The sequence below is a fragment of the Octodon degus genome, unplaced genomic scaffold (assembly GCF_000260255.1).
Source record: "Octodon degus isolate 3935 unplaced genomic scaffold, OctDeg1.0 scaffold00131, whole genome shotgun sequence".
In the NCBI taxonomy this organism is placed as follows: Eukaryota; Metazoa; Chordata; class Mammalia; order Rodentia; family Octodontidae; genus Octodon; species Octodon degus.
The window spans coordinates 301848-325513 of NW_004524707.1; the positions used below are offsets into that span (position 1 = coordinate 301848).

At 53.0% G+C, this 23666-nt stretch overlaps 1 protein-coding gene across 16 annotated transcripts in view; it reads left to right on the top strand.

The window, feature by feature from the left end:
• Nfasc (neurofascin) overlaps window positions 1-23416 on the top strand; it is a 191064-nt gene extending 167648 nt beyond the window's left edge. For 7 of the 16 annotated variants that reach the window (XM_023701259.1, XM_023701260.1, XM_023701266.1 and 4 more), the window contains 3 exons: window positions 12296-12427; window positions 14427-14496; window positions 17312-23416. In XM_023701259.1, the coding sequence (XP_023557027.1) occupies window positions 12296-12427; window positions 14427-14496; window positions 17312-17543 (434 nt within the window). In that variant the 3' untranslated portion in view covers window positions 17544-23416. Of the gene's footprint in view, window positions 1-367; window positions 620-3975; window positions 4158-5307; window positions 5461-12295; window positions 12428-14426; window positions 14497-17311 lie in introns of those variants that run through there. The other 9 variants (XM_023701254.1, XM_023701251.1, XM_023701250.1 and 6 more) reach the window with 4 other exon arrangements.
• The last annotated feature ends 250 nt before the right edge of the window (window positions 23417-23666 follow it).

Sequence of the window (23666 nt, forward strand, 5' to 3'; positions counted from 1 at the left end):
TGGACCCAACTGGTGCTGCTGGGCTTGGGTCAGTGTGGCATTTGGCTGGGACCCCGTGCTGTCCCTGGGGTCTGAGTGACTTCACCGGGTGCCACCCTCATCCTCAGCTGGGTGCATGTGGGTGCTTTGAACCGCACAGACCATGAGAAGAAAATGAGCTACACAGCGGGCTTCATTCTCTTCCTTTCTTATGCCTGTGTCCGCGCTGGCTGTGGTCTGTCACAGGCGGTTAGTCTGCGATGCTTGGGGAGGCTTCTGGTTTCCAATGCCCTCTTTCTGGGCTGCCTGCCTTGCACGCGGGGGCTGAGTGTGCAGGCAGGGCACAGCCAAACCAACCCGACGTGGCTGTTCTACGTTTCCCTCTCAGCACCTCCCACGTTGCCCCCAACTACCGAGGGTGCGATAGGCACTGTGAGCAGTACTGAAGCTACTGCCGCTGCTGCCACCACCGAAGCCACAACAGTCCCCATCATCCCAACTGTCGCACCTACCACCATCGCCACCACCACCACCACTACCGTCGCCACAACTACTACAACCACTGCCGTCGCCACCACCACCACTACCACCACGGAGAGCCCTCCCACCATCGGCACCAGGAGTAAGATGCAGGAATCTGGTATTGCCCCATTCCCCATCCCCTGGGCAGCACCATCTTGTAGTTGTCTCAGGAAACAAGCCCCAGTCTTCCCGGATGGGTGGGGTCTGCGGCAGTGTTATCCGCAGCTTCTTTTATGTTATTTGCAAACTCTGTCCAGTAGCCAGAGTTTACACTCAAACACAGGGTGTTTCAAGGACCTCCGGCCCCCAGATGGTAGGGCTGGCTCCAATTATGTGTCACAAGCAATATAAGGCTGAGCACTCCAGAAGGGAAAGAATGACTGGAACAGAAAGGACTGATGCTGGATAGAAGGCTTGACGGAGCTTTGGGTTCCAGCCATGTCCCTGCCCAGCATTGAGATCAGCAGCTCTTTTCCCAAAAGCCCCCCTCCTTTCTTGTCCCTCTTTCCCAAGGAATTCTTATAGACTTTCCTGTTAAAGCATCAGGATGGGGACAGTGGCGCATGTCTATAATCCCAGCTGTTTAGGAGACAGGAGGATCATAAATTTAGGCAACCGAATAAGATCTTCTCAAAAAAAATTTTTAAAGGATGTTTAAAGAGCTAGGGATACAGCTCAGTGGTAGAGCACTTGCCTAGCATGTGAAAGGCCTGGGCCCCATCTTCAGCACTGCCCTGTCCCCCAAAAAGAAAAGCAAGACAAAGTCTGAGCTTGCAGGAAACGCATGGAAATGGTGTTGCCAGGTCACCCCGCAGAGCTCAGAGCGCTCCATCACTCCTCCCACCCATGTTCCCTGGGCTCCCAAATGCACTCTGGGAGAGAAAACTGCAGCCTTTCTTGGGACCCCTGCTCAGTGGAACTACGAGAACATGCATTGTGCAGCCAAGCCAGGAAGCCCTGCCCTTCCTGCATGAAGAGATCTGGAGAATTCAGCCACCCTTCAAGTCCCCAGCATCAGTCTTACTGCCGCAGAGGGGCACATGTATGGCTCCCAAGGCCCAGGCCAGCTGCACATGCAGCAAGAGGCAGCTTTCAAGGCCAGCAGAGGCCCCCAACATGCCTTCCAGCAGACCTGTAGCCCCCAGCCTTCACTTGCCCAGCTCGCTGAGAGTATTTAACTCAGTTGCATGGTTCATAAGGAGGGATTCATAGCTGATGACTACCTCAAATCTTGAAAACAAGATTCGCTTTAGAGGTGCATATCTAGGACTTAAACAACATGCACTCAGTGGAAAGCTGGCTGAGAAGAACTTTCTAGACCGTTAGAGGCTGCCATTAGCAGTGACCTGGAGGTCAGTGTTCTTTGGGACCTTGGTGAAGCATCTGCGCCACTAAGCAGGATTTTGTGTCCTAAGGGAATGTGGAGTTTGCAGAAAAGCTCCAGGAGTAGAGTAGTGAAATCTTACTCCCCAGGAAACACTTGTTTCTGGAAAGATCAGCCTTCTTGCCACATGGAGCTGGCATTTGACCCTCAGTCCAAGTTTCTGCCACATCTGAGATGCTGCAGAGGGCCTGGCCACCATCCTAATTTTATCAAGAGCTTAGGGACATTCTTCAGCCATCTCTGCTTCCCTTGACAAGGCAGCACAGCACTGCCACCCAGGACTTTTTATATGAAGTTTCATCTTTCTTAGGACAAAATGTTCCACAGTTTATCTTTCAGAGGGTGACATGGGCCTTTTTGTTTGCTTTCAGAGTGTATTTTTGAGATTTCAAGGATATTCCATGCCTCTTACATACCAGGACCCAGTGGAACAACACATGCTTCCCATCTCTGGCCCTTCTCACTTTTGTCACTAGCTCTTGTCCTGCACTTCAAACTTTTCTGTTCGTTAGTGGCCACCACCTGGTGGTTCCTTCCTCCAATTTTGGTTCTGCACTGTTTGTCCTTTTCTGAAAGCACTACCCTTTAAACCAACCAGATTTGAGTCACTATTAGCTTGGGAGCCAAACTGCTCCAACGCAAATTCTCTAGCTAGTTTATAGGGTACAGGGCTGAGGAGGAAGAGACTCCGGTCTCCAGATCATAGGTAATCATTCATTCTCATTAGCCAAAGCTCTGACATTCCAAGGTACCAGGATTGGAGGGGTTTAAACAACCGTCCAGTTAAAACATCAGGCAGACAAATGAAGAAACCTGGCTTCCCAGAATGCCCTACAGTGCCATCGTACAGCTCTTGCATGGCCCTTGCTTAACACACCTCACGTTCACCTGGGGCAACCAGCCCCTGACAGGGTTGTAGTAGAAACAATACTTCTTTGAAGTGAAAATGAGGAAGTCTTTTATCACTTCTCCAGCCAAGCAGACTCAGTCACGTGCCAAGTAGATAATGAATAAATGCAGCACCAGTGCACCCTGCTCATTTATTTTTGACAAGTGAGTTGGTGACAGTGCCCCCTTGCACGCTAATAAAATATACAGGAGCCACACTTGTAAAGTCTTTGAGATGCAAGCTGTTATGCTGCCCTCCACTATTAGATCTTTGCTGGGAAAAAGGGGCAATCAGACTGCTGGTAATCACTCTTAAGAAGTTATTATATTTGAAGATTAGCACCATTCTGCTGTACATGGGCTATGGTTTCAGACAGCACCAAGACAGGCAGAGGAAGGGTTCGCTCTGCCTGTGTACTTGGGACCCTGTGGTTCTAGGCCCCCGACCCCTGTAGGGTGATCTTCAGTCATTGCTGTACATATCACCTGGGCTCTTCCTGGCCAAGAGCAACTGCAGACCAGAGTCACCTGCCTGGATTCCCATTTTCTCTGCAGTAGCACAGAAGCCCTTACATTTGGTCCTACCCTTCCTGTACATCTCCTCACAATTCTGCCTTGATCTCTTCTAGTGGTGCTAGCAATGAAATCCAGGATGGTCCAACCCACATAGTAGGCGAGCACTTTAGCACTGAGATGTACCCCCAGCCTTGCTTGGCTTCCAAAATCTACTCCTCTCCTTCCTATAGAATTTCCATGGCTAAGGGGGAGAGGCTTGTGTATCTCTCCAGCAGCACCCTGACCATGGGACCTTGTCCTAACCCATGTCCTTGTGCTGCTCAAATCTGCGCTAAAGATCTAAGAGACAAACCCAGGGTAGAGCCACAAGTGGCATGGATCTAAACCCATTCTTGCACCCCTGCCCTGACCCCTGCAGACACATAGACAGTTTCCAACGCTCTTTTCCATCTCTGTCCTCCTGACTGCCCTTGCACGTGCCTGGATGGCTACCTCTGGCCTGGCCACCATGGCTGCAGCTTGGAGTTCTGTTGGGCCCTGTACGCAACCATTTCTGACTATCTTTTCTCAGCTGGCTGTGTGTATGTATGTGTGCGTGTTTGTGTGCACGTGCACACATGCTCTGTCCGTGTCATCCATGCCACCCCCTCCTCACTAACTCCTTTCTAACCCATCCCCCCTCCCAGCCCCCGATGAGCAGTTCATATGGAACGTCACGGTGCTCTCCAACAGTAAATGGGCCAACATCACGTGGAAGCACAACTTCGGGCCCGGAACCGACTTTGTGGTTGAGTACATCGACAGTAAGCATTGCTGTGCGGGGTGGCGCAGTGGGGAGCAGTAGATGCCATTACAGGGATCCTGCGCCCTCCCCAGGTTCAGAGAGCCCTTTTAGCCTGGCTTAATTATAGCTTAATGAAATCAATATGCAGTCAGGCTGCAGAGTGGGAGGAGCAGGCCCAAGGAGAGGAAAGGGGCTTTGAAACCATTGGTGAAGCCACGGAGTTGCATGTGCTTGGAGGACCTGTGGAACATGACCTTGTCGTCTATTTCCTGCCCAGGTGAAGGTTCTCCACAGTCCCCAAATGTGCCAAAGCACCCCTCTGTATTATTTCCTAACTCAGGCTCTACGTGTCCTAATGTCTGCACTGGATGGGCTGCTCTGTTTCACGGATGGCCCATAGTGAGAGATGACCAGAACCATTTGTCCCAAAGAGCTGGTGGCTTGTGCTGAGCCATTCACACTTTACCAGATCTTGGAACTGAGGGTACAGATTGGGTACACTGCAGAGTGTGGTCAGGACATCTGTTTCCTATGAACAGAGATCCTTGGTCCTCTGAGGTCAAGCCCACCCTGTGGCCCTCTCTGGTGTGTACTTTAAGCATGAAGCAAATAATCCAGCAGCAAATCCACCAGGCTAGCCCACCCAAAGATCCCTTAGGAAATTCTAAGTCAGCACTGAGTTCTTCCTGGCTGGCAGAGGGATTCATGTCCACAAGCTCTGGAATCCCTAGTTTGGCTCAGGTGTTTGAACTCAGACAAAAAGGCACACATTTTTTCTGACATAAGAATTTGCCACTGGGTAGGAAATGAGAGAAAACCAGGAGTGAGAGCTGGGAGCTGAGTCCTGTCTCATCTGCATGTTAGTTACCATGCAGTAACTAATGGGCTCTCGGACCCGGACCCTCGGCAGGAAGATCCCACACGGGGGTGTGAATCACTCTGGCGACAAATGAGCGTTGGCTGGCATACTGAGTTTGAAGAAGTAGATCATGTGTATTTAGTGCTAAGACCATAGTGAGAAGAAGCTTTAGGAGAGGAAACAGTGCCCTCAGCAGAAGGGACATAAGGGTTATCACTGCATGGACCAGCATGGGGAACTGCCTAATAACCTCCTGGCCCATACAGCAGGCTGGATCACCATTCCCTTTCCCTTTTCCCCACCCTTTCTGCCTCTGGCAGGAACCTTTAGCTCCTGGTGCCTGGCTCTAGGCTGACCGAGATTTCTGTTCCCCAGGCAACCATACAAAAAAAACTGTCCCTGTTAAGGCTCAGGCCCAGCCTATACAGCTGACAGACCTCTATCCCGGGATGACATACACGTTGCGGATTTATCCCCGGGACAACGAGGGCATCAGCAGTACCGTCATCACCTTTATGACCAATGCAGGTGAGAGGGGAGCTGGCCTGGCCACCCCCTGCAAGCATGGGGCCTCTCATTCCCAGCTTCCTGCTCATCTCCTTAAAAGAAGACTCATCTCCACTCCGTTCCACCTTGCATGGGGTGTCTGAGGCCCCTGGGGAGCCAGAGGAGCCAGATGTGCATGCACAGTGGAGAGCCAGCCAATTCCAAGCCTTCCAAGCCAGTGGGCTGAGCAGGAATTGGAAGGAAACAAAGGATTGTATAATGAGGGCAGGAAGCTGTGGTCCCCTGCTTCGCCTGAAACAAAAGGGCTTGGTGTCTGTGTGAATTTGGTCACTGCGAGTGAGGTGGGGGTGCTGGAGGGCTGTGTAGCCCACCCCTTTGCGTTGAAAGCCTTGCTAATGCATGTGGGACTGGGGATAGGGCCATCCTGGATCCTGATTCAAGAACCAAATACGGGGTCAGCACATGTGGCACTGCCTTGTCACCACCATCTGATTTTTTTTTAAAGATAGAAGAGTCATGTATTTAAGTAATACACTGTTTGTTTGTTTGTTTGGTGGTTTTTGGTTTTGTTTTTCTTAGTACTGAGGATCAAACTTGGGACCTTGCATTTGCCAGGTACTTATGTGACTGAGCTCTATCCCCGGCCTCCATCATCTAATTTGAAAAATTCCACCGAAAGACACACCTTGTTTAGGACTTTATTTTGATTTAAATTCTATCCTAAGTTTGTCTTGCCTAAAAGCTGACATTTTGTTGTGCTAGGAGAAGGGAAGAAGCTTGGGCTTTGTCAAGCCTTTTTCTGTAGATGGAAAAGCATGTTCCTTATGTCAGGTGAACGGGCTGTCTGGGCTCAGCAGAGGAGACAAGATTTAGAACCTCTCAGCTTCCAGGGCGTCTGGCCACTGTGTGGGCTCTTGCTTATCTTCGTGACTATATCTTTAAAAGTGGCCAGAGGAATAGCCAAGTGAGTTGTGTGCTAAGCCCTGAGGCTAAGCGGAGGGGAGGGAAGATAGATTAAGAGAGAAAAGGGTTGGTCCTTGCCTCTAGGGATGTCCTAATCAGATGCAGGCTATTAGACACATGGGATAGAAAGGGAAGAAACCCACAGTGATTTATATGAATTTCTGAATGTTGACTTGCATATTCATTACCCCTCCAAAGCCTAGCCTGCCAGGGCTGATCCTGGCATCCTGGGAGTCACCTCCATCTGGACTGCTTCTCACCCCAGCCCTGTAACCTGGTCCCTCCTGACTGTCCTCCTTCCTGCGCCGCCTGTCCTGCGTATTTGCGTACCATCAAGGCTCAGGGAATCTGACTCCCTGCTTGGCCTGGCCAAGGCTGATGGGGCTAGGACGTGAATGAGCATTCAGGCTGTCGGACTGCATGAGGAGCCAGGCAGTGGGACAGTTAATCGAGCAGAGCAGGTGGCTGGACTCTAACCCAGTCGGGGCCCTAAGCTCTTGCTCACCCTTGCATGCATTTGATTTTGCTTTGTTGTAAATCTGAGTCCAGCACAGAAGCAGGAATGAAAGATGATACACGTGAGGGGAGGGGTCCCCCCTAGGAAATTCTGAAAAGCCACTTGGGCCTCCTGTCAGGGTTCTGCCTCTGTAGGTGCTCCGCCCTGCAGCTGCAAGGCAAGGTTAGGAAAGAGAGAAAAGGGTAATCTCTGCCCTCGGGGTTGTCCCAATCTGCTTCCAGGCATTAAGCAGGCAAAGCAGAAGAAAATAATAATGACATCTATGCTTCTCAGTCTGAGTTTTAATGCTGATTTTGATTTTCCTGGGCTGGTCTGCAGAGGGCCATTCTGATCACCTGCCTCTGGAGAAACTAAGGCATGAAGCACAGGAAAGTCCTCCCAGATTCCTCCCCATTCAGGCAGGAGAAGGCAGGCTGAGGGTGGGAGCTCTGAGTTCACATCATCACTTCCCACCCAAGCTGGCTGGAAATTACCATGCGCAGGGCACCTAGTGAAAGAAAGCATTTGCTCTTTTTGAGATCCGTGTGTGGCTGTGAATGAGTGTCCAGGTCCTTCAGAACTGTGCACTTTTTCTTGTGAGTGAATCTCTGGAGCCAAGTCTACAGGATGCCCCAGAGCCCTCTTTCATCAAAGCAAGAATCTGTGAGCCTCTCTGGGCCCAGCCACTGGTCACTTAGGTAACCACAGTCCCTCACTTTAGTCTGCTGATGCAGCAGGCTGCAGAGGCCCAGAAAAGGAAAGAAACCACTGAAGATGCTAACAGGCTCCCCAGCCCTCCCAAGAAAGATCCCACTTAGAAGTTAATTACCTTCTCGAAGCTTTTGGAGCCAGAGACCTGAGAGGTTACAGGTACATAACCTGATCTGTCAGAGGTTCACTTGCTGTTCCCCCATGGGTTTTGTGGGCTGGGCTGGGACAGCAGCCCAGGGGACACTGATGATGGATCAGGCAGTGGCCTTCTCAGACCTCAAGAAGGCAGGAGGGACTGCAGGATGGGGGAGTTCATAGTGGTGCTTAAGCGACATCAGGCAAGGCAAAGGTATGTGAAGATAAGCGTCTCTCTTATGTATTTGCCACCCCATCCCTATTTCCGGAATATAGTTCTGCTGACTGAGTAATGGCCCGTCTCCTATGGCTAAGCCAGATTCCTCCCAGTCAGACACAGGAGTTAGTGGAAGTGGCTGCTTGGCAGGGGAACTGCTCACGTAGGGTGTGATGTGGCGCTTCTGTGCTGAGGCCTATAGTTCAGCTCCAGAGGATTCAGGCTTGAGCATGCCAGGCCTGGGGGGCCAGTGATAGGATGCTGCTGTGGCTCCTGTCACTTTTGAATTCAGCATGTCTTTCTGAGGAGATGGTGAGGGTAAAGGCACCTGGTCACTGACTGTTAATAGCATTGGGCCCACAAGGACTCGAAACCAGTTTAGCAGATCGATTGAGTGTGGCACTGGCCGTCAGTGCACTTGCCTTGGAGCCTCGCTCCCAGAGTCATGGCTGCAGGGTCCCACTGCAAGTGAGATCATCGTCTCCTAAATCTCGTTCACTTCTTGAGAAACAAAGTTGCTTTGATGACATATGGCTGAGCCCATCATTCCCCAGATCCCAGTTGCTCTTAAACAGCCTTCTGTGTCCAAACTCTACTGGAAATTCTTTGATCTTTTCAGAAAGGACTTTATCTAGTACTGTCAGAGTGGAAAACTACTTCTGCTTTGTAAATTTCCCCTGTGGCCACTTTCCCAGGGAATCCGTGGCTTTCTTTCCCAAAGAAAGGGAATGCCATGGGGAACGGCTGGCAGCAGCAGTAGATGGTGGTGCAGGCTCTTCTCTGAAGAGGCTAGGCACCACTGTCCACACACAAAGAAAGCACTTCCTTCACCAGTGCTCCAGTGTCATGCCTGGACAAGCCAGGCTTCGAGCCCTGTGACCGCTAGCTGGTGTCAGGAAAAACCCACAGCAGCATCCCAGATTAACCACATTATATCAGAGTTGAATTGAGCCCGACTGCTTGTTACTTGACCAACATTATACTAAGTTCTAGGAGCCTCAAAAAGATCTCCTAGTCTCAAGACTGAATAGGTCCGTTGGAAACCAGGGCCCAGGAAACAGAGCAAGTCAGTGTGACACTGGTGTGGAATATTCAGCAGTGAGATCAGAGTGCAGAGGTGGTGTGCGCTGCAGCAGCAGAGCCTTAGCATGCAGGGGAACAGAGGAAGGTGATGAGCAGGGTGAGCGATGGTCCAGGCTGGCTTGGGTAGGGTGGGAAAGGCGCCAGGTCTGGAAGCCTGCAGAGTGCCCTGAAGTCTGGACTGAGTAGCTGAGCCTGGTGTGGCAAGAAAAAGAAAGTTGGTGCAGTCTCCTGGCAGCATCGATGAGTCTCACTGTGCCTGTGGGCACCGGGAGGCATGAGATGAGTGGACGCCTCTAGAACGCAGAATTGAGGTGAGAGGCTTTGGAGGGGCAACCACGGTCCTTGAAATGAGGGAGAGTGGCAAGGCCACTGGCAGAGCCACAGAGCTGGGGGAGCCACAGACAGAAACAGAAAGACATGCTGAATGCAAGCAGAGAGCTAGCAGGAGGCAGCATTGGCCCACAGCTGTGGAGCTGGCTGCAGGGGCAATAGAGGTGAACAAAGAGGTTGCCAGCTGGAAAGTCAGGGCAGGAGCACTGTGGTCTAGTCAGGGTGCGGAGGTGAGCTTGGGAGAGGTCTGGTGGGCGGCTGTAGCTGAAGCACTGGCTGACGCACTCGGTGTGGAGAGGCTTGAAGTCAGTTTGCTGGGGAGAAAAACAGGTGGAGAGGGATCTAGAGCCAAGGGAGAAGACTCCACCAGGTGCATGGGCTGCAGCTCAGAGGTGTGGGCTGTTCCATGCGAATTTTTGTTTAAAGAAAATCACAAGGGGGCTGGGGAGATAGCTCAGTGGAATAAGTGCTTGCCTGGCAAACACAAGGTCCTGAGTTCGATCCCTGGTACCATCAAAAAAAGAAAATCACAAGATACCTCAATGTATTTAACAAAGCAGGGAAGGAGACAGCAGAGGAGAGGAAATGCACAGCAATGGGGAGATCAGAGGTCCTTCTGGGAAGGAGACGAGTGTTGGGGAGCTGTTTGGAGGGAAAGTCCTCCCACACAGGTGGAGACAACTGCAGGGGCTGTGCATGCCCTGCGTGTCCAGAGCACCTGTGGGTGGCGAGGCCCACAGAGATGTGGAGAGGAAGCAATCAGGAAGTGTGGGGGTTGGGACAGTGCTGGGTGGGCAGCTGCCCAGGTGGCTAGAGGGGCAGTGACAGATGGCAGCAAAGTGCAGGTGAGGGACACCTGTACCACCTGGACCTGTATCTCCCTCCCAAAGCACCCTACCATGTGGCCATCGCCAGGAGACCCACAGTGGACACTGAGCTGAGGGCTGGGATAGCAGGGCCAATTCAGGGGAAGGTGCCGAGAGAGGGAGAGCAGGGAGTCAAGGGCTCACCTCCCAGCTTTGGGTACACAGCTCTGCTTCAGCCTGAGGAGCAAACACAGGAGTCCCAACGGGAGCTGCCTGCCAGGTGGCCATGGAGTCCAGGTGATGGGGAGCAGACACTCAAATCCCTACTCTGCCATCCACTCACTCTGTGACCTGGAGACAGTCACTCAGTCCCTCTGGGCCTCATGGGGATGGGGTGAAGACTGAAGTAGGCAATGTGTAAGAAAGTACTTAGAGCAGCGCCCAGCCAACGGCAGTGCTGGTAGGTCTAGGTTAGTGGTGGTCTATCAGATGGCGATATGTGCTGTGAGAAAGCTGAACTAGGGCTAGGTGCGAGGCCTTTGCTTAAGCTGGGAAGGCCCAGGAAAGCATTTGTGAGGGCCTACCATGACAGAAAATGCAAAGAAGTGGAAACGCAAGAGCAGCAGGTGCAAAGGCCCTGAGACAGGAACAAAAGTGTCCGGTGCAACTGGATCGTGAAGAGTAACGAGGAGGGTTGGACAACTATAGCGAGTTGGCCAGGGCTGGCTCCCACAGAGCCTGACCATCAGAACAAGGAGGGTCAAGTTTTCTGCAGCAGCAGTGAGAGCTCTAGAAGGTAGAAGCAAGAAGCAGTTCAGTCCTGCATGCAGTTCGGGGAAGATCCTCCATTGCCGTCTGGGGGATGCTTGACAGGTGTAAGCAGAGCAGGAGTGGACTTCTGTCCACCACTCATGTAGAGCAGGGTAACCACAGCCATGTTCTTTTGGACTCTGCTGCTTTGCAGCTTGGACTGTGCTGGGCAGGCAGAGCTTAGACAACGCAAAAGAGCGTGCCTGTGGGTCTTCCCCATATCTGTCCTCAGGAAGGAACGAGGATGTGAGTGCACCAGATCCCTGCCCATAAAATGATAAGGACCCAGAATCCTGCAAGGACCCTGGGGTCCCCACATTGTCCTTATGCTCCCCCACTGTGGTCCCGCTGTTATCTGGCCCTCCTAGGACCGGCCAGCTCCAGGGCTGCTTTGGCTGTGTTCTGTCCCTTGGGTATGTTCTGTCCCCTCCTCCAGTCTTGGTTTCTGAAACAGATCCAAAGCCAGCCTCGAGCCATTGGGGACACCATCCACAGAAGCTGGGCTCCTGTTCCTCCCTCTCCTGGTGCCCTTGGAGACAGGTCTCCAGGCACCAACCAAGAGCACCTTGCCATCTCAGGGGCTGAGAGTGGACAAGTGGGCCTGTCACAGACGACCAGGGCCATTTCTTGGGTGGAAGTGACCTGGAAGGGTCCAGCATCCTGGCTGACCCAGCTGAGGCTGCCCATAGCTGGGTCACCTTTGCTGCCAGAGAGTGCACTATCCACTTGCAGAGGTGTGAAAAGGCACAGGCTGCCCTAGACCTGCATCCAATCCAGAACTCACTGTCAACGCCTGGGTGGTTCTGGGCCCATGCTAGTGGGCAGTTTCACCACTCTGCACCTGCGTGGGCCTGCGGGGCAGTCTTACAGCAGAGCAAGTGTGCAGTCTGACCACAGCACCGCTCCCTGGTAGATCATGTGCAGGCTTCCATTGGGGGAATCCAACTGCCAGAGGGGTGCCCTTGGCCAACCCTCAGCCCCTCTCCACGGGAGCCACTGCTCAGGTCTGTAAGGATGCTGTGCTTCAATCTTAGGAAACTTCCCTGCCTACAGAACCGTCTGGCTTTCTGCTGCTTCTCTGCTCCCTGCACCCACCCCTTTTCTTTGCATGTTTTCTGACCTTTTGACCTTGGCTCTTTAACTTTTCTTTTTGTTCCTCTAGTGGGGTAGTTGGGGCCAGAGGGTTTTCAGTGGTCCTGTTAGCCTCCAGGAAAAGCAGCCGTGATAAGCATTGGAGCTCTTCCCCTCCTCCCCTGGCCTTCTTGGGCCACCACTCATGGTTTTGCTTCCCACCCTCCCCTCCAGCTTATACCAACAACCAGGCAGACATTGCCACCCAGGGCTGGTTCATTGGGCTCATGTGTGCCATTGCCCTCCTGGTGCTGATCCTGCTCATTGTCTGCTTCATCAAGAGGAGTCGAGGTGGCAAGTACCCAGGTGAGTGTGTGGGCAGCCTGGGCAAGTGATGCTTCCCGTGAGTCACCAGGTCCCCAGCCGGAGCTAGGGCTTGGAACAATGGTCCTCGTGCCTGCTCTGTGCACCTTAGAGCTGCCAGCAAGCCCTTGAGTTAATTAAGTTGGCCCAGGGTGGGCAGATGGCGTGTCCAGGCAGCTCCAGGGGGCTGGTAGGAGCCTTGGCTCCTACTGAGAATGACCTTTCCTGCCCTTGACTCACCACCCATCTGCTTGGCATTTTTTTTTTTTTTTTAGCTCAAATCTCATTAAAATGCTGAGTCCCAGGGAAGGAGGAAGGAAAAGAAGCATTTTCTCTGACCCAGTCAGAGGATGGGGAAAAGGGGTCTGGACAGAACATCACACCCAAGACAGCACCTACAGAGATGGGCCTTCAATGGGACAAGGAGAAATTGCAGGCACGTGTCAGGGAGGATCTGCAGCACCTGGTCCTTGGGGCCCTTAAAGGGCTTGGACTTCTCTAAATTTCTGTAGAAGCATTTCTCTTGTGATCTCTTCAAGATCCTCTAGCCCAGACAAACCAAGGTCAAAGACAAGGACCTCTGGCCTTCTTTTTCTGAAAATATTGATTGTTTTCCACTTGGACAAGAGAGCCATCTGTCCTTGATGGGATGGGTAGGGTGACAGGAGACAGGGTAATGGATGACCTCAAGAGCAAAAATCTTGCTGGGCTGCAGAATGAAATTGCTCCCTGCCTCACAGCCCCCACGGACAGGCTGCACGCTTCCCAGATGCTCCTCCTCCCTGACTTATGCGCAGCCCCAACCTCAACGCTGAGGAAACAGAAGGGAGGAGAACCGTTCTCAATTCCACAGACCCTGGGCTCTTGAGAGAGCAAAGGCAGGGGACTACCTGCAGTTCCTTACTGCTGATGTTTCCTCTCCCTTTGATTTTCTGCTCTGGGTCTAGTTTCCTTCCATAAGCAAGAAAACCAGAACAAGGGAGAGAGCTGGCCTTCTGCTTGACATTAGAACTTGGGAAGACACACTGAGCTATTGCCTGTCCCAGGTAGACCTGAATACCTGAGGGATTTACCAGATAAACTGAGCCTTTGCCCATTTAGAAAACGCTCCAGGAAAGCTCTTTGAGGCTGCCCACCTTTCCTCCAGCCTCAGAGCAGCTCTCTTGTACACTAAAAAGATGAGTGACCCAGAAGCCACAGGGCCTGGACCCTGGGCTTCACTCTAGTGTTAGTGATATGACTATGCTTCACCTCGTAAGGCCTCAGTTTCCCCTGCTTAACAGTAGGGGTGATAATCCAGCCTTGCTCCTCATAAAGGACACATAAATAGTCCCCAGGTGCCAAGGATAACTGAGGCAAAAGTGTCTCCTCAGTATCGTAGCTGGCTCAGAGGCAAGTACGGCACCTGCCACAGGCCTTGGCTGATGTGTGCACGCCCAGAGGAGGTTCAAAGAAAGAGCCAGCGAGTGAGGAGTGCTAGGAGAGCACTGGATCCCTTAGGAGTAAGGAGTGTCCTCCCTAAACAGGGCAGCCTGTGTGGATCTTTGAAGAGACACAGCCCCCGCTCTTGAGGAAAGAGTGCACAGAGCAGGCACGAGGACCGTCGCTCTAAGCACCATTCTGTTATGGGCATAAGAAATGTACACAAATAATTATAACACTGAGCAGAGTAAGACGGGCAAACAGTGGATCATTTGCCTTTGGCAAGGGAAAGGATGGGACCCATTCCCTTGGGAAGACTTTCTGGGAAGAAGGGGAGCTGGGTAGGAGGAGATTGAGGTCACCTGTATGGTTGTGACAGCTCCCAAAAGTAAGGAGGTGGTGGCAGAATCAACGTTGCAACTGACTGAGCTCAGGAAGCAGGAACTGGGGGAGATGGGGACTTACTGAAGGGTGTGTCACTGCGCCCAGGGCAGTGTATTCTGGCGCTGCACACGGCAGACCCCTGGAGAGCGGAGCCTGCTTCTTACTCATCATGTCTCTGCTTCTCTTGATGACCAAGTTCGAGAGAAGAAGGATGTGCCCCTGGGCCCGGAAGACCCCAAGGAGGAGGATGGTTCCTTTGACTACAGGTATGCGGCCTGCTTCCTCCCTATGCCAAAGCCCTCACCTCAAAGCGGCTTGGCCTGGCCACAAGGCCTCTACACCCATGTCCCTCTTCCACTGGCATGTCGCCTCTGCCTCTCCCCCGGAGCAGGGGGCATGTGCTCAGAGGCACTGTGTGTCCTGATCGTGCCGGCAGAGGCTGCTCCCTGCACATGGCCCTTCAGCCATTCAGGTGCACAGAGCAGCGTCCCAGGCTCCCATACAGACCCTCCTGCCTTTTTACTGCGAAGTGAGCTCTGCCCATACTTCTTCTCTGGCTGCACTGCACCTGCAGTTCCAAAAAGAGTGACCCAGAGAGGTCATTGTCCCAAAGCCTTACGGAGTGGAAGGAAATGTGGCTTCTAGGTCCCTTCCTCATGAACCCAGCAGTATCTCTAGGCTCAGCTAGAACAGGCTTTGGAGAAGCACCCAGGTCCTTGGTGGGAGGGCTGTGTCCACAGGAGAAGACATTTGCCCAAACTGCCATGCTCACCCCCAGTGACCTAGTGGGGAAAATAGAGAGGGCAGGGCCTGCCTGCTGGTCACAGCTGCTGTCCTCTGCCTGAGCCCTGACTCACACCTGTGCAGGCCTTTGTGTCTGGGCTTGATAGCATTGTCAGCAGTCCACTGGATGGCAAGGGAAATCTCACTCCAGACCAAGTGCAGTGGGAAAAAATGTCTGCTTAGAGCCCTCCTGTTGCACTCCTACCTGGTTACTGTCCAGGCCCGGGTCACCCTTGTCCTCCCCAGACCTCTCCTCTTCCTTTATGGGCTTCTGCCATCCTGCCCACCAACAGCCTGGCAAGCAGGATCAGATCAGTGTCGGGGTGTGAGGAACTGCAGCCCACCCAAGCGCCCATCTGGTGGCTTCTGGGCCACAGCCATCCATCCAGCCCCAGCACTCTACGAGCCTCCCAAGAGGGCCAGCAGGAGAGGCCCCTCCCCATTTCTGTGATGTCCTCACACCCAAGCAAGGCCCAACTTCCCACAGGCTGAGAGCCACGCGCTGGCTTTCAGTTCCAATGTCCAGGGTCATTTCTCGTTCCCAGATCCTCAGTGCAGCCAGAGAGGAGGGGTAAGGACAGGGTCAGGAGCTTGCACTGCGAGAAGCTGCCCCTTTTTGCATTCTGCCTTTCCCAGACCACAAAATTGTTAAAGACACCATCTGTGTCCCACTGAGGCACACACAGGAGTCGGCACCAGGAGTGCACACACATCATCATCTTGAGCCTCCATCCTAAGCTGAGAAAAGGCTAAAATGAGTATGGAAGAGGAAGAGCTGAATTTCCTAGGAGCAGGGGGAGTTGGCCAACCCTCATTCCTCCCGTGGCTCAGTTTTCTGGTGGGCTGTGCCGCTCTCTCCCAGGTCGGTCCTCCTAGACCTTCAAGGTGTTTGGGAGAGTGAGCTGACAAGTGGCTAGGCCAGGGGTATTCTTTCATTCAGGCCTCCTCAGGAGAGGTGTCTCCTTCCAAAACTAAGAGCACTGGGTATCTCTGTCCTGTGGTCACAGTTAGCTGAGGTGCCTAGAACCAGACAAGAATTTCCAAAAGCCACATACACAGCCTTCATGCCTTGTGCTGGGCAGAGCCCCCAGGAAGGGTGCAGGTGGCAAAAAGACTGCAGGTAGGGTGAGAGGTACAGCAATAAGAACCTGCTGGTTCTCACAGAGTTCCACTTGCAGCATAAACTCAGAGCAACCTGGAGCCCCACTAGCTGTCCTGCCGCTGTCCTCCTGAGCACAGCCATCTGCACTCAGCACGTCCCATCTACTAACACTCATGCAAGGCCTCCGCTGGCAGCTGGCTGCCCGGTGCTGCAGGTAGGAGCTGCTGCCCGCTGTGGCAGCAGCTCAGCTGTGCATTTCCCTCACACCTAGGAGCCATTGAACCTGGGCTAGGCACTGGAGGGTGGGCATCATGTGGCTGCTCAGACCGTATGGCATTGCTGTGGCCCACCTCCCAGGCCCCAGACCCCCACTGCTGGCCCTCAGCAGCCTCCTGCCTGTGTGCTATCTCCTTTCTGAAGTGCAGCCAGCAGCACCTGGTCCCCCCTCTGAGCCTAAAGGGCAAAGAGAGCTTTCCAGCCCAGGGAGGGATGTGGGACCTTTGCGTCCTCAGAAGCAGAGCTAACTTCACCTACCAGCTCTCCCCCTCCACGGAGCTGGCAAGGTCCTCAAGGCCTGCTGCAGTTTCCTCAAATGTGCTGGCCTTTGATGCTTCTCTGTGTGCCGCTCCCTTGTGCCATCCCATCTCTTACTTGCTAGGTCCCAAGCAGTAGCAGCTGTTTGCAGATAAACTACATATCCAAAGAGATAGCCCTGAGACAGGGAAGTGGGGAAGAGGCAAAGGTTGGTTCTCTTAAAATCCTGAGAGAGGCGCAGGTCATGGAAGGCCCACCTTCCGTGGACAGGCTGGCCACAGGGTGACACCGTCAGGACCAGAGTTCCTCGTCCTGGCTCTTGCCACCCCACGTAGTGCCTTGTGGAGCTATGGCTGTGCCTTGTAGAGTGGCCATCCTCTACTACTCCTGCACAATCTCTTGGAAAGAACCCCAGACCAGGAGTCCAGAGGTGGGAGTTCCAATCCCTGCTCTGCACATGTGCTATTGCACCTCATAAGGGACCTCTGTCCTCCCTGGGTCCCAAATTTCTTGGAGTGTAGGCTGCTGTCTCAGGGGGAGTAAGAACTGGGTGACTTCAGGGTCCACATCCTCGGAGCTGTGCAAGGCCAGCATCTGGTGAGAAGCCAGCTGGGTGGGGCAGGGCAGGGCAGGACCCTGATTCTCTATCTCTCTCTGACCAGTGACGAGGACAACAAACCCCTTCAGGGCAGCCAGACGTCTCTGGATGGCACCATCAAGCAGCAGGAGAGTGATGACAGCCTGGTGGACTATGGCGAAGGTGGGGAGGGTCAGTTCAATGAAGATGGCTCCTTCATTGGCCAGTACACAGTGAAAAAGGACAAGGAGGAGACAGAGGGCAACGAGAGCTCAGAGGCCACATCACCCGTCAATGCCATCTACTCTCTGGCCTAGTGGAGGCCACCAAGCACAGCCACTATATTGCAAGTAGGAGGAGGGGAGAGAGGGAGATGAAGCCACTGCAGACCTACCACAAAGCCACCACCACCTTCCAGGACAAGGGTACAATATGAAGGTCTGCCACACCGTGAGGACCAGTGACCAACCCAGCCACCCTTGAGCCCCTCCCAATGAGCCCCCACCCTGCTGTGTGCCACCAGTATGGGAGAGCTAGGCAGCGCTCACTGGAGGGAACCCTGTCCCTCACCATGCCCCACCACACTGCCCCTCAACCCGGGCACACACACTCGCCTATTCCTGTTGGCTACAGTACTTGTCATTGTCTCCATTTTTTTCATTTTTTTCTCTGTGCATCTTTTTCTCCAGACCCAGTGTCTCCATTCTGTTTCTTTCTGTATTGTAAGACGTGTCCCTGGCAAAGAAAGGATAGGTGGCTTCTCCCCAAAAAAACCACAACAGACAAGAGAATGATCCGAAACAGGACAGAGAGCAAAGCTGTAGTATTGAAGCTGCTGTCACCAGGCCAACATGTTTCCGAAGGATGCCTTTCTTGCCATATGCACCCCCTCGCTCCCAACCCATCTGCCTCGGCCTTGTCAGCTGCTCAGCTGGGCTTGGCTTCTTTCTGGAAAGTGACAGTATTTGGGGCAGGGCGAGGATGGGCAGGCCTCCTTGCCTCTCTCTGGTTCAGTTAGCAGGTTTACCTCTTGCTCCTCACTGTTACCTGCCCCTGCCTCTGGACTATCTGTGGATGAGATGCACTGACCCTGAAGGCGAAGGTGGGGGGCGGAGTAGGTACTGAAGGAGAGGACTGCGGGGAATGGATCCCAAGCAGAAGAAAGTCAGGTCTGGTCCCTCGGGAGCTGCACGCCTCTGGAGAGAAGCGAAGGGCTGGGTTTGGACACCAGTGAAACCCAGGATGCAGGAGAGGACCATCCGTGCTGCCTCTGGAGGAGGGGCCCCTGCCCACCTAGGAGCTAGCCCCTGCGTGCAGAAGCCTGGCGGAGGCGTTTGGGGGTGCAAAGCGCTGCCTCGCTTCCGTCCCTCGCAGTTATCCCCCTTGTCAGTTCTGTGTGACGTTTAAACTTGTGCTCAACCTTGTGTGTAGATGGGGACTGCTGCTCCTGTCTGTCCTTTTTTAGGTATATACCTATTGGAGGACCCTGAGGTGACACCGTCCTAACCGTGCTGTGACGCTCCCGCCTGGGGAGGACTTGATGCTCTTCATATGCCTTATGCAGCTCTGATCTGTCCCTGGATTCCCAGGCCTCAGCCCGTCCCTGCAAGCCTTGAAGCCTCCAGTGATGTCTGTCTCAGGATCAGGGCAGCCTATGCAAGTGTCCCTGCAAGACCGGAAGCAGCCACTCCACATGCCCCTCCCCCCTCTCCCAGATGGAGACACTTGCAGACCTGCAGCTCTCAGTCCGAAGGTGCTGCCTTCATCCTTCCCACCTAATCCATTTTTGAAACCAAAGGTACCTAGCCTCGGTGATGCAGAGGGGAGAGTGGGAGCCCGAGCATGCCCCTGCAGCTGCTCCTGTGGCTGGAGTCAGTTTCGGGAGGGTTAGGCTCATCCCCACGTGCGGATCACCTGCCACTGATCTGAGCCTCCAGCACCATCGAGAGGGCCAGGCAGGACGAGGGCTGCGTCCTTCAGAGACTTTATTAAACCATCATTTGCCACATGTTTAAGCCACAGAGGTATTAGCAATGCTTGCATCACTTAATCGTTCAGTTGAGGGTCAAGCCTATAGACACACACTGAAGGTAAGAAATCATAGGCCAAAGCCGAGCCAATGTTGCTTGAACCTGACGGTGTGTAATGGCTTCTTGGCCCAAGCTGTGGCCCAGGTGTGTCACCTGGGAGCCCAAGGGGCAGCTCTCTCATGATGAAAGGGGACAGGGTAAAGAGGAGGGAGCTGGGGAGTAAGCTCAGGGTCCCCTCCCCGAGCTCTCTTCCCATGCCTATAGGGATCAGGTGGGCATTTCTGCAGCCTAGGCCCACTGTCCCTGAAGGGAGTATCAGGGAAGAGTGCCCATGAGCTGAATTAAACCACTTGGATTTCGAGAAAACACTCTGGGCCTGAGCAGAGTGGACAATGTCTCAGGCCCCCATTCTGCACTGCATCGTCCATGCTAGTGAGTCTGCAGCACTGACAGCAGGCTCCTGGGGCAGGAAGAAATGTTAGATGTCATCGTATCTACCTTCCCCACATCTCAGGAAAGTCTGCCAAGGATACTGATACTTGGAAAGAGCTCTGTCTTAGGGATCCTGGGGAGAGGTGGGCTCTTGGGTTCCCATCTTTGCAGCCCATCGCAGAGTCCTGCCACAAGCTGGGGTTCCATCATCTTGGGGTCTTGTTTCATGTGTGCTGGTAGCTGACCCTCCTTACCACACGATCACGGTCCCCCAAGCAGGAGCAAATCTGGGCCTGAAAACCAAGGGTTCCCAAGCAAAGATGGCAGCCTCTCAGATGGATCTGAGCTGTGCAGTTGCCGGACTGGGGAGGAGAGGAGGCACTTTCCAAGTCCACTCCAGCTCAGCAGGATGCCAGCATTGCCCAGAACTCCCAGCCAGCAGAGTCTTTCAAGGAAACACCCCAGAACATTACCAACAACAATGCGTGGAGTGGGCAGTACCACTGGTGCTTCAGCCTGTCTGATGGGGGTAGGGGGAAGGGTGTAAGTCACCTTGTAGTGACTCCAGGCAGACTCCCCCCTGTGTCTTCAGCCCTAAGTGTGGTAGCTGTCTGCACTCTTGTCCATCCATTCATCAAATACTCAGTGAACATATAGTGTGGGCTGAGGCTTGTTCCCTGAATACCTTGGTGACCAAGGTCTGATATGGTCCCACGCAGGGCTGACATTACTGTCACTGACCCAAGGAACACAGTGACTATTTCTGTCCTCTGTTGTTTGACTGATGACTCCAAGCTGGAAGGAAGAGGCTTCCTGGGAAGCACTTGATTCATCCGCCCAGCAACTCTAGACTGGGAAGTCCTGACTTGCTGGGTGAGGTGAGGACCTGTCCCGCCCTCTGCAGCAAGCTGCTTAATCTCTGTGTTCTGGTGCCCATTCAGTCCCTCCTTTGAATACTTTGCTGCACAGAGGACATGGGCCACCACCGGAAGAGCAGGGAAGCGCTGTCTCCCACTTGCCTTTGTTATGGTAAACAGGACATCACCTTTCCCTTCCTTGTTGCAGCGGAAATGGCAGACTTTAAACTAAAGGGACAGCCATGCCAACCCTCTCCCTCGTCCATCTCCTTTGCCCTGAGAGGTTGGGGACATCTGGTCTACCCTGCCTGGCAAGTCCTGAGGTTCAAAAAAGTGGCCACACTGCCAGGAGCCCACCTTGTTCCCAGTAAGGTCCATCAGCAGCATGGACCCAGGGAGTGTGCTCCCAGGGTCCCTGACCACAGTTAGCTTGGGAAGGGATAGGATTGGGCCCATTGGTGTGTGTGTGGGGGGTGTCCAGCTAAGTTACAGCCTCCCTGCCACCCAGGCACCCATGCATGCACATATGCATGCAGCAGACCACAGTGCAGCTGCAGAGCCGCACTTGCAGCAGGAACAGTCCAGACTGTTGGAAATGGTGAGTCCATTTCTGGGCTCAAAAGATGTGATGCAAGGGGCTGTGTGTGGAGTGAAACCCAGCTAGAGGATGAGAGGTCACCAGGACTGGGCCTTGTTGGGACAGGTCCTCTGTGGCAGGACCTAGAGAGAGAGCAATCTGGAGGAATAGGAAATGCTCTCGAGAGTGGCCTGGGCTGTGGCTCTTTGTAGTTCCTCCTCGAACATTGTCCTGAGCCAGGCTGAGTCTTAGACCGTCTCTAACTGCCAGTTGATGGAAGCAGCAGAGATAGAAGCGCTGCTGACACTGAAGAGGTGAGGCTTCTCTGGCCTTCTGTGGACCTGGGGCCTGGAGAATAGCCGATTGCCAGGGTGCCAGATTCCCAGAGCCCACTCCTCACCCATGACACCTCGGGGTAACCACCAGTGTAACCAGCCTCTAAGAAGCCAACAGCTAATGGTGAGGCTCATCCAGTTCGGTACACAGGGTGATTTTGTTTTAGTGAAGCCAAGGACTTTGTATGAGCTTTGCATGATGGCTTAGGAGCACCATGAAAGAGGTCCCAGATTCAAAAAAGAAAAAGAAAATAGGACTGGAGCCAGTGAAGCAAGGAGCTTGAAGTGACCAGAGGTGGCTCTGTGTGCCAGGAGGCACAGGCCATTTGGGCAGAGGCAAACTCCTGGGCAGCTCCTTCCCTTAAACTAGACAGGGGCTACCCTGGGGGTGAGTTGGAATGAGATTGTGGTTGCCCCCATCCGGGCAACCCAGGGAAGTAAATACCCTTTCTTTTCCTTCTAAGAAAGTACCTTCCTGCAACATCTTCAGAAGACTCCAGGGAACCACCCAGTGAAGCCAGGCCAGTCACCAGTGTCCCTAACCATGACTGAAGGCAGTGCTCCTCTTACCCATCCATTAGTATTAGGTGCATATTTCATGATGATAGGATGGAAACGAAACAGATACAATGGTGTCTAGCCTGGAACAGATTCAGATTTCAGCTTGCAAGGGAATCTCAGCGCTGATCTAATTGAAGTGACTCATTGTGCAGACAAGGAAATGAAAATATAGGGAGGTGAAGGGATGGGCTTGGGAGGGCAGCGCTGGTAAGTCAAGGCAGGACGAGGGCCTCCTGATTCCTTGCTCAATGCCGTTCATCTCCCCACAGTTGCCTCCTTGGAAACAGGTATTACTGTCCTGCACGCCACCCTGTCGAACCTCTCCACCACATAGCCCAACAGCTCCCAAGTGAAAGACAAAAAGGATTTTTCTGAGTCTGAGATCAGTCTGTGTGTGACAGCCTTTGTTTAACCCAGGCGTGCAGTTATGGGCATCCCCAGGCCAGGGCCTGGAAGGACGAGCTGATTAGTGTTTGTGACTGTGAAGCCTAGATGGTACTCCCAGAACAGTGTCTCTTGCTGTGTCACACATCAGGCCTGAGTACAAATGGGGCTGGAAGTGAGGTTGCCGAAGATGTCCCCTGTCCATTCTGCCCTTGGCCCCAGGGTGCTGAGGGGCAGCAGGACTCAGGCAAGCTGGCCACGCTGGCATGTACTAGGCTAGAATTCAACAGATTTAAAGACTGCAGTGAAGCAATAAACACAAAAGTCTGGGAAAAGAGATCCAGAATTTTGTGCACTACTGTGTTTCTTTTTTGAATACGATGCAGATCAGATGCCCCTGACTGCTCTCTTTTTTTTCTGATTTCCAAATGCAGTGTCCTCAGTCAGTGTTGTCCCTCTGCCCAGTTCCCCAGCTCTTTGCCAACTTCTTGCTCCTTTTGAGCTGAGTATCAGTCGCCTGTGACCCAGCCACATTCTGTCCTGGTCCCCAGCCCCACCCACGCTGGACCTTGGAGGACCTCTTGCTCTGTCCCCACCACCCCACCCCTGTGTGTTCTTTTCAGTGGGGAAAGTTCTTTCCTATGTTTCCATACTTTCCTCCATTTCCACCCACGCACAAATTGGTCTGATCTTCTTTTCTGTTGGCTAAACATTTAACTTTGATGGTACAACTTGTGTTAACCCCTCTCACATCATGCTCTTTCCTTTTCGTGAGTGACCTTGCATTAATCAACTCTGTTGGCGACAGATGCGTTATCTGAGGGTGTCACGCATGACCTTCAGCAGGGAAGACTTCTGGGCTGTGGAGGACCGTCTAATACATGGACTTATAAACTGACTGCATGAACAATGAAAAGGCCAAATTATTCAGAATTTTTTTTGAATCACTGTAAAAAAAAAAAAAAGACTGATTTCTTTTTGTATAGAAAACACTAAACGTATAATAAAAGTTGTTCAAAATGGATTCTAGCCATGTCATTTGTTCATCTTCTTTGGGTAGAGTGTCAGGGAGCTCATGATAAAATGAAACCAAAGCACCAGACAGTGCACTCTGGTATTGGAATTCCATTGTACTGGCCCCTGTCTAGAAGTTGGTCTTGGGGCTGGTAAGATGGCTCAGTGGTCTAAAGCACCTACTTAGAACAAGCTTAGCAAAGCACAGGGACCGCGGTTCAATCCCCCAGCACCACATGCCAGCTAGCCC